Source organism: Nanorana parkeri, unplaced genomic scaffold (genome assembly GCF_000935625.1).
Source record: "Nanorana parkeri isolate BGI_ZX_2015 unplaced genomic scaffold, ASM93562v1 scaffold244, whole genome shotgun sequence".
NCBI lineage: Eukaryota > Metazoa > Chordata > Amphibia > Anura > Dicroglossidae > Nanorana > Nanorana parkeri.
Window position 1 is genome coordinate 1,181,826 of NW_017306512.1, and position 15,279 is coordinate 1,197,104.

A 15,279-nucleotide genomic window follows, 5' to 3' on the forward strand; every position below is an offset into this window, starting at 1 on the left:
ATATATACAAGCCACAAACACCCACCTAAATTTAAAAAACAAAACAACTTGTTAATAATGATGTATACTGAGTGACATGGTGTATTCCAGTCCACCAGGGACAGCTAAAGACTAAAATAAGAAAACACACACCTATAGAAACCACCAATTCCAACTTTCTTGAGTGTAAGGGATACAAGTTAATATAAAATAAAATTACATTAATAGTCCATATATATATATATATATATTTTTTTTTATTACTGTACATACTGTATACACACAAACAGCAATATATACACTGAGTGGCCAGATTATTATGACCACCTGACGTTTGGAGGCAAATTAGCTATAATTTCGTGCTGAAGTTGCTAGAGGGCCAGCCCATTATAAATAGGGAAGCAGTAGAAGTGATTTTTTTCTGAAGATATGGGTCAACAACGCGATTTAACAGCCTTTGAACGTGGGATGATTGTTGGCGCTTGGAGCCATGGAGCGAGTATCAGCAAAACAGCAGAATTCATTAAATCTTCAAGAGGGGCTCATTGTTAAAGTGTTTAAAGACTGGACTGTCAGCTGAACTGGTACAAGACAACAGAAGGGCGACAGTGCAGTGTCAGATACCTCGCATCACCTTTCAACATCTCACGGAGTCACGAGGCGGCCCAACGAAGTCATCTTGTGGAGTCATCTCGTGGCCCAACGAAGTACTGATGGGGTGGTCATAATAATCTGGCCACTCAGTGTGTGTGTATATGTATATATATATCTCCTCCACAACCGGGAAGTTAGATACCTGACATGCAGGTGGTTTGTCAGCTTAGCATCCTGGAACGGATGACGCGTTTCGCCCCTCCGTTTTCAGGGCTTCGTCAGATCCTTAGGATCCGACGAAGCCCTGAAAACGAAGGAGGGGCGAAACGCGAGACTAAAGATTTCCTATATTGATAAAATTCATATGGAACTGGGACTCCCTAAATATCTTCGGTTACTTTGAAGGAATTTACTTGAGAACTACCTGAAGTCTTTCCTAAGTGGCGACTACAAAGAGGACTAACTGGAAAAACAAAACTTTAAGACGTCACATATCCTGTGAGACTGATTGCCCGGTTAAATAATCAAGCATCCGTGAGTACACTATACTCGAGATTTTTTACACGCTGAGCGGTGGTTTTCTCCCCCAAGTGTGATTACAACTCAGGATTGCACTTCCTGTTGATTCACCGGGGTATCTTATATGTTGCTGTAACGTCTTTTATCTTCAATCAAGCATACCACTTTGTAAAATGTACTGTTTCCACTTAAAGAAATAATAAGACTTAAGTTAACCACTAACGGGCTATATTCTCAACCAACGAAATTAACATCTTCCAAGACTGATAGAAATACTGAGATATTTCAGAAAGGAATTCCCAGACATCCGATTTAGATTCTTATGAACCACTTGTCTATGGTCCAAGCGTTGTTTCCTCGAATAATCTGAGGACCACCCGATGATATACAAAACGCTGACCAGCTAGCCCTTAGAGTGTTTGAGTGTAGATATGAATGAATGGATTGTTGCAATAATCAAATTTTAATGGTGTGGAGTCAGTTGGTTTAAATAGTGCATCCAGTTTACTGTGGATTTTTTATTCAATAAATTACAGTTTTGTACTACAATTTACTCTCCGACCCTCTTCATTAGCTGCACTCTGTTTCAAACCTTTCTTGGTTGAACAATTTGCTTTGATTAACCTCTTGCCGTCCGCCCGTTAAGAAAAAACAGATGGACGGCAGACTCGAATCAGCGGGATCGCGAGTGCCGCCATCTCCCCTCTCCTGACCCCTCACCTTTCCGCTAGCCCATCTGCGGCCCGGGACCCGCTCGGGAGGGCAAGGGAAGGGGGTTTAACACCGCGGATGTCAACTGGTTAAGGAAAACCAGTGAACTGGTGACAGGTTCTTGGGCAGCCAAGGCTCACTGAAACACGTGGGGAGTGAAGGCTGACCTGTGTAGTCTGAAGAGCTACTGTAGCTCAAATTGCTAAAAAAGGTAATGCTGGTTGCCACAGACAGGTCAGGGTGCCCATGCTGACCTGCCATAAGTGCCTACAATGGGCATCAGGACTGGACAATGGAAGAAAGCTGTCTTTTCTGATTAATCACATTCTCTTTTGAATCATGTGGATGGCTGGATGGATGTGCGTCGCTTACCTGGGGAAGAGATGGCACCAGGATGGACTATAGGAAGAAGGTAAGCCAGCAGAGTCAGTGTGATGCTTTGGGCAATGTTCTGCTGGGAAACCTTGGTTCCTTCTATTCACGAGGACATAATGTTATGGCTGATAGGTGTGTGTGTACACACACACACAAACACACACACACTTGGAATTTAAAAGTGACTTACTCTAAAAGATCTGGATTAAGTCCTTCTGCAATCATTTTATTTCTGATGGCCATCACAGGTACTCCCTGTAACAGAAACGTTAATATTTAATTGAACTACATTAACAGGCGTACAACTCCTACATTGTGAATCTCATGCATAGGAAGTAAAGCAGTTATAGGCGTGAAAAGAGTAATCACCATCATCCTTTTTTAAAATACAATTTGATTGTTCACTATAGCCAACAGGCATCAACTCCTAAGCCTATGCCCAACTTTGAGGGCCCACTCACACCTTTGCGCTGTGGCAACATGCCCTAAACCATGTTACCACAATGCATGGCAGCACACCTGCTCTATGTGCATGCAAGAGACATTCATTGTGAATGGCAACCTAGTGCATTGTACATTAGAGCTCAACACAATGCAGAGCGCCACAACACATGTGTACATTATGTCATGTACGTTTTTTCATCTGCTGTGGGGAGATGGCAACTCATTCATAATGAAAGGATTGCCTTAATGCAAAGCACATTAATGCAAGCCATAACGTGTTTTAACCAATGTGCATTAATGAACCATAATGGAATGCTTAAGTGTAAATGGGCCCATAATAGATAAAGTAATGACACCCATCTGACAATGTAGTCAGGTCATGAGCTGCCAAAAGACACAAAATCGTCAACCAGTGTGCCAATGAAAAAAGGAGAATGGATGATGTCATCTGATGTTTATACACAAGTTTAAATCTTCAGCACCTCCAGCTCCTTGCTGCTATAGAAATTACTATGGTTACATTTGCCCGTAGCACAGCAATGCCTTACTATAAGTATATCCATGATAGGAATTGCTTTACTTACCACTTGGACCATCTTCAGATATCTAGCATATCTAGGATCTTTAGCCACAGTTGCAACACTGTCTGTCTGTACTTCTTTCTGTGATGCATTGTCATTCATGGAATTCTGCTGCACCACCTGCCAACAGTATGAAAAAGTCTATGAGCAGATAAAACTTGATTTCCGCTAAGCATATGTAAAGTCAGCTACCATTCTGTTGTGGCACATGTGACAAAGAAGCCGTTCCTATATTACCACAAGAAACAATGGGAAATCTCAATGAACATGTCTAACAGAATAACAACTGCCAGCAATGAGGCTTAAAATAGATGCATATATTTCATATATAAAAGGCTGTAATAAGACCACCTAGACCAATCTTTTGTATTAAAATGACGGCTCCAATCTTTTGTATTAAAATTACAGGCTCTGCACAAAGGGTCATGTATAAACAATCCAACACTCAAAAACATCCAGATCTATGATTCAGTGCATGTCTGATATTCTCCTATTTACCGCCTATAAAGCAGAACAGTTTGGTGCCAAGTTATCTCTGGATGACATCTGTTCATCTCCACTGAGCGGAGACGGAAGAATCTCAGAAAAATTTCCAATCTGCAGGATCGCTTTGAACTGTGACAAAGGTCTCCCTAGAAGCCACGAATACTATTGGTATTACGTGTCCAACAGTAGTGTCTTATGAGCAACTTTACATAGATAAGCAGCATCATATACTGAACACGTGCCTTTGTAAATAATACAGTTCATACGGTTATTACATCCGATCTGTATTTATATAGGTGGTCAAGCTAGGGGGCATAGATTCATTTGCATATTTAATGTTTTAACACCATGAAAGAACAAGTGAATGCTGTAGTCTTCTGAGGTCTCTGATTAAACATTGGTGACAGCTGGAGGATGCAGAGAAGGGATGTAGTGAGGGCAATTTACTGAAGAAGAAGTTCACACTATATATTGTCTGAATTTTCACTTCAAATATCTAATCATCCGATCAAAGCAACATCCTGTTTACTCATTTAATCTGCATATGATTGGATAACTGAAGTGAATAATTACACCATTTTTTGTGTAAACATTCTTAAGGTGCCCATACACCTGATCCCGCGATCGTACGATAATCGTAAGGTTGATGGGCAGCGTGCGACCGCATGTACGGTCACACGATTTTCATATTACGAGCATGCTAGAAAACCTGCCGAAAATCGTACGATTTTCGGCGGGTTGGTAGCGCGATCGCAAGAAGAAAGCCTCACGGTCCGAGGTGCGCAAGTGCACACTGCCCGCTCACCATTGCAATCATCTGTAAGCCCTCCCCTCAGCGGGGAGGGCTTGCAATGATCGCAAGTACGATCTGCCTGTCCAAGATGGGCAGGTCGTACAAACTTTTAATCACCTTACAACCATCACATAACGAATGTCGTGCGATGGTTGTATGGTGTATGGGCAGCTTTAGGCTCTTTAGTAAATGAGCCTTATGTGGCAGGTGATTGTTCCTCAAATGCTACTAATAAACCATGTGATCTCTTAGCTGCATTTAAAAATAAAGGAATCCATTCATCTGTCTTCTTTATAAACAAGTGTGCACAAGGCACAGTAAAGCAATTGTAGACTTGTTGCTAAGTCTGCACTGTGAAAACTGACAAATGCACTGTTGGTAACAAATCTACTCACATCTGACTGGGGTGAAACTGTTAGGGATTCTGTATCGGGCTGTGATGGTACGTGTCCATTGGTAAGATTGGTAGGCAGAAGTTGGGTTTCAGCTTTCACATCTTCCAAGCCAGGTATGGAGGAAAGCTGGGGGGACAAAAAGCCTTAGTAACTGTAAATGAAGTCAGAGCATTAGTATGACTAATTACTAAGTAAAAAATAAATAAAAATATCTAGTTCCACAAACCTTTGCATCTAAAATATTGAGAGTTATTTCAATCTGTTGAATGCGTAGTGAAAGAGCTGATAGTTTCTGAAACAATGAAGACAAAAGAGATATAACACAAAACAGGGTGCTTTATGCTTTCATACTACTCTCCAATAATAATGCATGACCTCATTTCAAGCCCACAGGGGCCAAAAAACACTATGGAAAGGAGTGCCTATTGGCATAAAGAATAATAAGCCATGCAATAACAGCACACAAAATCAGATGCCTGAGAACACAGGGAAGACCATAGTGGAGGTCTTTATTCAGTGCCCAGCCACAAGCTGACTTTATACATTTTGCTGACCTGTTATAGCGGACTAATTTCCTCAATAATTGCTAAATCTCTCCGATTCCTGTAACCTTGAATTTTGTATGTTTGAATTATTTGAATTACTGAATGAGGAGAGCAGGCCATGTATACAAGAATATTTCAATGTGAAACAATAATTATGGCCCATAATGAACTCCCCCCCCCCCGCATATCCCAATAGAAGCATCTCATAAATCACCTAATTCCCTATGAAAAGGTCATGTATAGGATGTATAGCATTTTATCATACCTCTCTCTTCATGAGCCTGCCTTGCAAAGTGCCTTGTTATTTTGGCTTCATGAACAAAAAGTATACTTGAGACTGTCATTGTTATAGTTTTATATTTTATTGTTGTCCCTGTAAAATGTCTTCAAATGTGGCACAGGTATGCAATGGCATAATGCATATGTATTATTCTATACAACTTTTGAGTACAATAAACAGAGCTTTATAAAAACAAAACAGGCCAATTAAAAACTTGCACAGGGCTATGGTTCCTCGCTGCCCTTATAAATGAAAGAATTAAAAACAGACCCAACACTGAATTGCAAGACACCAATTCATCCCCACACAGCTCCCTCCTCATGTATCACTTGCCCCTCCCTTTTAGATTGTAAACCCTCACGGGCAGATCCCTCCTTTCCGTCTTGTCTTGAATTGTATTGTATTGTATTGTAATTGTAATGTCTTCCTTAAATTGTAAAGCGCTGTGCAAATTGTTGGCGCTGTATAAATCCTGTATAATAATAATAATAATAATAATAATAATAATGCCCACGTTATACCAATGAATAGGGATATGACAAACCTCTTCACACACAGTTGAGAAGCGATTGAGGAACTGAACAGTGTGCACCACAAACTGATTCAGAAAAGCCACAGTTCTCTTCTGTTGGATGGCTGGGACCTGTACAGAAAGATATGCAAAGTTAAAAGTTAAGAACAATCCTCAACAAAGGCCATCAATAATCAATTGATTGCCCAGCAGCATGGATGGAGTTATCTGTACTGCTGGCTACTGTATTAATACAGCCACAGCAGTGATGAACCTGGGCTTGGTGTGAACCCAGTTCACCCAAGCCCACTCAAAACTGTGACCCCTCCCTCTCCTGGCCCAATCAGCTGCAGGTTGGCATATTCCCTACCCCGCAGCTACATCCACCCCCCCCTCCACAGCAACTAACACCACACTGATTGGGCTGGGATTGGCGGTCACAGCACTGAGCAGACTGGGGTCACACCAAACCCAGGCTCATCTCTGCTGAACACATCTCGTAATTTTCCATCCGCCGCCTTCGATTTTGAAATCAAAACTTTTGTGGAGACGGGTGGTGCTGACATACAGCAGGAACTGGCCATAATTAAAGCCGTGCATGGCTAGCACATTCACAGGTGAAAGGAAGCCTGTATCCAGCACAGAATACATCTTTTGTCTCAATAAAAACTTTTAACAGATGAGATTTAGCGGTGGTGCAACTCCTTTCATGTTGATTTTGGACATGGGATGAATCTTACAGAGCCAGTGCATCCATGACCTCTCCTGCAAAAAATATGAGCCTAGAGTGGCAGCTGACTAGCTGCAGCAGGTTGTTGCTTACTAAATAGGAATGAACAGAGATCTTACTTTTAGACTGTAACTAAAAAAAACTATTTAAAAAAAAAAAAACAAATAGCCCCACATACATATATCCTGGCAGAGCATTATTGGCTGTACAGCTATATCAGTGAACCTTTATACAGAATAACTAGGAAGTCAAGTAGCAGCACTAACCTTAGTGAGGTCTATCCCAGACCCAACTATAGGGAGCCCATCTTCATCCATCTCAGCAGCTCCAACTCACAAACACTTCCTAGTACTACAGTCAGATGTCAGGTCTCGTGACCGTCCCATGGAAAGCTCTGAAAGGCTCCGGAAGCTGGGCGCGCCATCTTTGATGTGGGCTCCGTCACAAGAGCAGCTCCAGAAAACGTAGCTCCTAATATAAATCCTGGCTGCACGGGTTTATGTAAATGCGCTAAGCATCAGTTTAGTTAATTTGCTGCCTCACGATTAACGTGAACTTAAGAGAGCGATATCTCACAAATACTTTTGCAAGGGAAAACACATCCGCAAAGACATGTCCGCATAGTAAGGGAAGGCGGCCATTTTGCTGGTGATTGGCTCAGACGCAAATGTGCTCTACAGCTAGCTATCCATTTATTCAGTGTAATGGATTGGAGAGTATAAATAAATTTAGTGTTTCATTAGTAAACGTCTTTACATTAACCCCTAGACTATACAAGCTTAATATTATGGTATTTATTATATACAAGAGCTGTTATGGAGGAAAACAACAGTGAAAAAAAACATCAGTGTCCTTAAAGAAGAACTCCAGCTTTTAAAAAAAGCTATTTTTTAACCCATATTGCAAAGGTTACCTGCTTGTTTTTCTCTAGGGGCCAGACTACAGAAGATATTATATTCACCTGATCCTCTGTCCTGTGGCTCTGGCTGCGGTATGTTCCTCGGTGTCCTCATGTCTAATGGGCTTGTATTAGACATGATGGCGTCACAGGTCCTTAGACTGATGGAGCCCGGGGGAGAAGAGGCTGTGGGGACTGGGCTAGCAGCCTGGCAGGAACGAGGATCAGGTGAGTATATCTTCTTTATTTTTGCCCCTAGACAAAACAAGTACTTTGAAGTGTAGGGGTAGCCCCACTGCAAGGGTTATTTCTTAGATTCCTGGAGTTCCTCTTTAACCACTTGAAGACCAGGTGTTTACACCCCCTTCCTGTATAGGCCATTTTTCAGTATTCAGCGCTGCGGTACTGTGACTGACATTTATTCTGTCATTCATCGCTGTACTAAAATTAGTTTTATTCCATCTTTTGGGGACAGACAGAGCTTTCTTTTGGTGGTATTTAATCACCACTGGGGGTTTTATTTTTGACTATACTAAGGAAATATTACTGATTTTTTTTTTTTTAAAGGGTTTTCTTTCATTATGTTAGGAAACATTTATTATGAACCAATTTTTTAAAAATATAAAAGATGGGGTCACATCGGGTAAATAGACACCAAACATGGTCAAGCCTTAAAATTGCACCCGCAAAATTGAAAAAACTACCATACCCAAAATTGGCCATAGGCAACGCTTTAAAAGCATTTACCGCTCATCAGTTTTGTGTTATCAGTGATTGATGGCCCTAAAATGATTGCTCTCACTGCGACGTTTGCGTCGATATGTAACGTGTGGTGTAATGGGCACAATCGTCATTTTTGCACGTATGCGAACCTGACGCATGTTTGTACGTGTGCATGTATGGGTAGGGACTTTAAACATTTTTTGTGGTTTTTTAAATTCTTTTTCATGTGTGATTAATTTTTGGTTTTTTTTGCAACTTTTATTTTTTTTTCCAATTTTTTTTGTTCACTTAACTTTTTTGTTATCACATAGGGGGCTAAGAAACCCTCTATGTGATAGCAAAGAGATGTGACAGGTCCTCTTTATGGAGACATCAGGGGTCCAAGACCCCTAATGTCACCGAGGGACCCCCAAGCAGTAGATATAGGCAAAAAGTATTTTTTTTAAAAAACCCGCTTTAACAGCAGTTTAAACTTACCTCGTTATCGCTGCGCGCTCCCGCGCCGAGAATCCGGAACTGCTCGTGCAGCCGAAAAGGATCATTGGGCAGGCGCATGCGCAGTTTGGATTCTCAGGCGGAAGACGAGCAGAGACGCAAGGTAAGTCTATGGACGGCGTGCACTCGCATGCAGACACCGCTTGGTCAGAAGTGCTTGCAAGCAGAGAGGAGTCAGCGCTGGATCGGAGACCCGCAGCACCGCTGGAGGGACAGATGAAAACGACAGGAAAGAAGAAGATCGGATAAGAGACATCATTTAAGGTAACTGCTGGCATTAACATTGGGGGGAGGGAAAACATTTTTTGAATTTAATGTCACTTTAAGGTTGATCACGAGTGGACATATTTCATATAATCACCCATTATATGTGGATTTTCACAATTGATGTACAAAGGTACACGTATTATATCATTAAAAACGATGTACTAGTTGTAAAGTTACATTTGATTTAAAGGAACTTTCGGGGAAACACGGTATGAGGTGAGGGAAAAGCACTCACCTCATAGTTCTCCTTTAATTGTGATTAGTGTATATTCTTTTGTATTGTAGACCCATTTGAGGTTAGTCTTCTCACATTGTTTCATGCACTTATATTGAATATTGCTTTACCTTATTTAATAGTGTGACACTGATTATTCACAATTTTATGTAAAAAGGGATCTATCTATCTATAGTGTTGCTGCTCAGCATACACATTGGCACAGGGTATTTTTTAGATATATAAATTAGTGAGTAGAAAAGCAAAGAAATGTACTTGAAATTGCAGGTAGGATACACCTCAATCCAGGGCCTTCCCAAGGCTGAGTGTCGCCTGAAGCGGATACCGGGTGACACCCCGCGATGACATCATCACGCATGCGTGGCCATATTGGTGATGGATGCCGGCAGTGAGAGGATGGGATGTTCACCCGGCGGGAAAAGGTATGCTGCCGGGTCCCTCCTCTCTCCTACAGCTGGCGGCTCTTGGTCCATGACTGAGTGCCTGACTTTTCAGAGGGGGTGACACCAAAATGACTGATAGTCACCCCTCCAATGATGTCACCCGGGTGCGGGCCTCACCCACCATGTGACGCCACTGGCCTCAAGTGAAAACACCAGGCATTAGACATGTGCATCAGCAAAAAATTTGTTTAGTTTAGTCTCTTTTTGATTCAGATTTTGCATATTTCGTTTTTCGGATTCGGGTTCGCAATTGAATTCGTTGCGGGATTCGGACGAAATTCGTTAGCAGTAGTCGTTTTTCGGATTCGGGGCCGCAATTGATTCGGACGAAATTCATTAGCGGTAGTCCGGTCGAAATTTTGCTTATTGGACGGAATTTCGTTAGCAGCAAAGTGACATTAGAAACATTTTTTTTTTTTTACAGTCTGCAGAAGATGAAAAAGAAAAAGCGTGAGGTTCCCCCCAATTCATGCCAGACCCTTTAGGTCTGGTAGGAATGTTAGGAGGGACCCCCCCAAAGTTAAAACAAAAAAAAAAGTGCATGGGGTTCCCCCCAAAATCCCTACCAGACCCTTTAGGTCTGGTAGGAATTTTAAGGGGGAACCAAAGCCCCAAAAAATGGGGGGGGGAAACGTGGGGTCCCCCCTAACAGTCCTACCAGACCCTTGATCCGAGCACTGGCCCGGCAGGGCAGGAAAGGGGGGGGGGCAATCAAGCGCCAGGCCACGTGCCCTCAGCATTGGGAGGGTGTCCCCGTGCCGATGGGGACAAGGGCCTCTTCCTCACAACCCTGACCCAGTGGTTGAGGGGGTCTGCGGGCAAGGGGGCTTATTTGCATCTGGGTACCCCTTTAAATAAGGGGGCACTCAGATGCCGCCCTCCCCCCTTGTGAATGAGTAAGGGGTACTTGTACCCCTACCCATTCATTAAAAGGTTAAATCAAATAGTTAGTAAAAAGCCCAGACTTTTAGATAAAATCCTTTAATTGACAAAAAAAACAAAGACTCAATTTTTGACTATTCCTTTAATTAAAAAAAAATGGCTCCATCGATGTAATCCAGCGTTCAATCACGATGCACGACCCCCGCCGAGCCACCAAAATAAAAAAAGCCCCGCCGCACGACAACCACCCGAACCCGAAGAAAACTCGCCGCAAAATGACATTCAGTCCAATAAACGAAATTTTGACCGGACTAACGCTAACGAATTTAATCTTCTGCAGACTGTAAAAAAAAAATGCATCCAAATCTCCGAATTTCCAAAAATTTGTCCGAATTTCGAAGCGGAACGAAACGAATCGCACATGTCTACCAGGCATTAAGCTGTGCTTGTCTGATATACTTGTTTGACAGTCCAGAACTTTTATTCCTAAAATGCAAAAGACAGTAAAATCAAATGATCTAATGTTTAGTTTGGGAAAACTTTAAAGAGACATATACACCAAACCGGAGCCTCGGATATATTGTGAGCTATTTTTCTTGTGCAGAACGCTTGGCAATAATATTTAAGAAATCATACGATATGGCGAATGAATGCGTCTTTAAACTTTTTTTTTTTTTTCATGTACTCAGCAAAGCCTCTTAGAGGGACAAGTTAACCTGTTCCACAAGCTTGGCTCGGGATGTTAAAGCTCTTGTAGGGCAGTAGATCACGTTTCAGCTGGTGTGTTGAAACACAGGACATGATGATTACTTCATGAAATATGACTTTTCAGAAGTGAAAAAGCCAAGTATATGTTAATTTAAGAGACTGACCTTTATTTCTTCTTGCGTAAGCAAATCTATCTCAATGATCCCCAAAGTTTGTTAAAGGGACATGATCACAAAGTTTGATTTCCAGGCTGAATATACTATTTTTTCCGTAAGTTTATATTTCATTCAAATTGACATTAGTTTTATATTTTTAATTACCCCATTCATCATGTTTCCTAGTGACAGTCCTATAACTGCTGCGTCTGCTTACCCCATTTACTGCACCAGAGAAAGTCCTTGCCTGTTGTCCCTGATGTTTCTTCAGTTATCTGAATCTATACTGTGCGCTGTGGGCTAAGAGACGTGGAGCTTGAATGGTATTGATACAGTGATCGGCCTGTAATTCTTCTACAGTTTACATTAACTGAAATATTTTTGCTTAGGATCTGCATCCCATCAAAATGCAGTGGGGAGATGTTCCTGCCAAAGCTCCTTCCCAATTTTTTGGTTGCCCTTTTAATTCAATTTTCGATAGAAATAAAAACTGAGCATGAAGAATAACACACCTTACATGGCAGTGACAGATGGCAAACTCGAGAACTGAAGCGCAAAGATTTCACCACTGGAGCCCTCTAGAAACTCCAGAAACTGTCCCAAAGAAATATCATTTCTGGGTGGACTGACTCTTCAACATATTTATGGTGGTAGTTCACCTTAGACTTACTCAATGAACATTAAACAGCCATGTAACACATGTACCTTTATAAATGCATAGCACCATGTTTGACTTCTGTCCAGGGCCGGATTTACTCTCTCTGCTGCCCCAAAGCCAATTTCCTAAATTCGCCCCACTGTATGCAGGCTGCATACAAGTGATCTCCGCTACATCGCTGAGATCACTTTTACAAAACAAGCCGCGGCTTCCCCTCTGTACATTTAGCCCTGCTTGCCCAAAGCAGGGCTAAATGTAGAAAACAACCACCCGCCCGGCACCCAGAACTGCATGTCCCGGGCGACGGGAGATAGGAATTCCACACCACTGCTGCCCCTCTACTCCCTGCTGCCCCAAGGCCAGGCCTCGGTTGGCCTTGTGGGAAATCCGGCCCTGCTTCTGTTCACACTCTGGTTATCCACCAATTAGCACTGGAACCTGCCAGCTATTTACCAGCAACAGCATGCCACTCATGAGCGCTCAGCCTCACTAATGCCATCTACATCCTGTGATTGCAAAGCCTGACTGTAAACTGCTTGGGGGCTAGTTCACACCACAAAACAGTGCATTCTGGCCCGATTCGGTGCCGGAACGCACTGGATCGCATCCCGGCTAGCTCACTGAGTTCTGAGGCAGGAGGGGACTTGGTGGTTCATTGAAGTCAATGGCACCGCAGCCACAGTGCGATTGGCCGCACCGAAACGTGTGGCACATCAATGCCTGCATTCTGGTCCGTTGCGGCCAGGAAAAGCACTATTTTTTCTGACTGCACTGGACCGGAACGCAGGCATTTATGCACCACGTGTTCCGAAGCAGCCGGGCGCATTGCTGCGGTGCCATTGACTTCAATGCACCGCCACACCCCCTCCCGCCCTAGAACGCAGTGAGCCGGCCGGGATGCGATCCAGTGTGTTCCGGCACCAAATTGGGGCAGAATTCAGTTTTGTGGTGTGAACTAGCCCTTAGTGCCCAATCACACTGGGCGTTTAATCGTGCGATTTCCACCGCGATATCTCGCAAATTTGCTGCGCGATATCGCGAGAAGTCGCTGTCCAATGATTTTCAATGGAGATGTTCTATTGAACAGCTCCATGTTGCTCGTCACTGTCGCGTGTCCCTTGTGCGGGACCCTTTTTCCCGCGGATGTTGCGCGATTTTTCTATTTTTGCTTGCAGCCCGACTGTGAAGATCGCGCGATCGTCGCTGGAACAGTCGCGCTATACCCAGCCGCGCGAATCCGCTCGAGGTACTGTGAATGGGGCCTTAAGCAGTTTACAGTCAGCTTTTGCAATCACAGGATGTAGATAGCATTAATAAGGCTGAGCGGTCACGAGTTGCATGGTGTTGCTGGTAAATAGCTGGCAGGTTCACTGAATTGGGCTGCAATACACTGTTTGTGGTGTGAACTAGCACTGAATGTGCTGCCCCTGTGCCATGATGCAGTCAAAGATGTAGTCAGTACGAGTAGACAGCTGAGTGACATCATGAATTGCATGGTGTTCCTGGTACTTGGCAATTTCCAATGCTGACTGCTGGACAACCAGGGCATACAGATGTCAAACTTGATGCTTTGCTTTTTTTTCAACGTACATGTGCTATTTGGCTTTTTAATCTGCATTCAGTAATTCTAGGGTAAGCTTCCACTTTAACTGCCACTGCCACTTTATATTGTATGGTAGCTCTCCTCCCAGTGTCCGCAGTATGTTCGCTAAAGCTCGTCTTACTGTCAGTATTAACTTCTCTTCAGGGTCTCACACAACTGTCCAGACCAGGGTATGATCATATCTACACCTGTTCACACTGCTCTCCGTGTGTAAGAAGGTCTTGTCCGTAAGTATCTGAAACTATCCTGTGTTTTCTTGTGTCGGCAAACCACATGAAACTGTGTACATGTATGTTTAGAATGTCAGTTTAAGTAACATATCCATGTTTATAACATTTTGTCCCCCAAAAATCTTCTTTATATATTTTAATGCAGTAAATTTTCATGCATTTGTACTCTGCATGTCCTCACATACTGTGTGGGGGCCAAAGAGGAAAGAACCTAGGAATACAACACAGCTTACATGTTAGGACGCAGAGCTTCAAAATCAATAACCAACTATAAACAATGTCTTTGTGACCGGTCACTGTTTCCTATAAATTGGATTTATGGCAGTGGGCAGCAGTCCTAGAGGACTTGAAACGTGACTCCAGGGCAACAGATTTATATTGTGGTTCTGACTGGGCTGTGAAATAGAACAGACTGCTTGTTATGTGCAATGACTCCTTTCCTGCTTTCATCTTAGATTAGTTTATTTTGGCCCATGCAATACTGTCTGACGTTGTAGAGTCCGGGAAATGATTGCGAAAGTAAAAAGTTAAAATGTCCTATTGGTATACATTACAGACTTCACAAGACAAACCATCTAAGCCCCACCCACAAACATGGCACCATTCTTCCTTCATATGTGCCCCTTTCATCACCATTCCTATGCTTACAATAAGACCAAAACCTCCCTCCTGCAATTGATGAACACTGAAAAATGCCCCTCTTCCAAACCTTACATACAGAGCACTCACAGGCACGTGTTGGCTATGTAATGTGAAATTATTTCCAGAGTACAGGTACATTTGTCATATTACCCTTCAAATACCTTTCTAACCCACACTGTTTAGACTGTTCACATACGGTTGACTGTTCCATTAAGGACAACTCTGTGGGCACCTTGGCCAGGCTGGGAAAAAAAATCTTAAAGTGATTTTAAAGCCAAAAGATTTTTTAGCAATTTTAAATGCTGATTAAATCACTTACAATGGAGGCTGCGTTCTTGATGTTTGAAGAAGAGTCAGCTGGTACCCTGTATTCCGACTTCAATTGTTGTATTAGCGA

General features: G+C 42.7%; 1 protein-coding gene across 4 annotated transcripts in view; it reads right to left on the minus strand.

Annotated features, from left to right (window-relative positions):
* Positions 1 to 7,314, minus strand: part of CCDC53 (coiled-coil domain containing 53) — a 7,566-nt gene extending 252 nt beyond the window's left edge. Inside the window, exons 1-6 of one of the 4 annotated variants that reach the window (XM_018556646.1) lie at positions 7,210 to 7,314; positions 6,247 to 6,345; positions 5,104 to 5,169; positions 4,878 to 5,003; positions 3,207 to 3,311; positions 2,369 to 2,433 (exon numbers count right to left, since the gene is read on the minus strand). In XM_018556646.1, the coding sequence (XP_018412148.1) occupies positions 2,369 to 2,433; positions 3,207 to 3,311; positions 4,878 to 5,003; positions 5,104 to 5,169; positions 6,247 to 6,345; positions 7,210 to 7,260 (512 nt within the window). In that variant the 5' untranslated portion in view covers positions 7,261 to 7,314. Of the gene's footprint in view, positions 1 to 2,368; positions 2,434 to 3,206; positions 3,345 to 4,877; positions 5,004 to 5,103; positions 5,170 to 6,246; positions 6,346 to 7,209 lie in introns of all 4 variants that reach the window. The other 3 variants (XM_018556645.1, XM_018556644.1, XM_018556643.1) reach the window with 3 other exon arrangements.
* Positions 7,315 to 15,279: the final 7,965 nt, after the last annotated feature.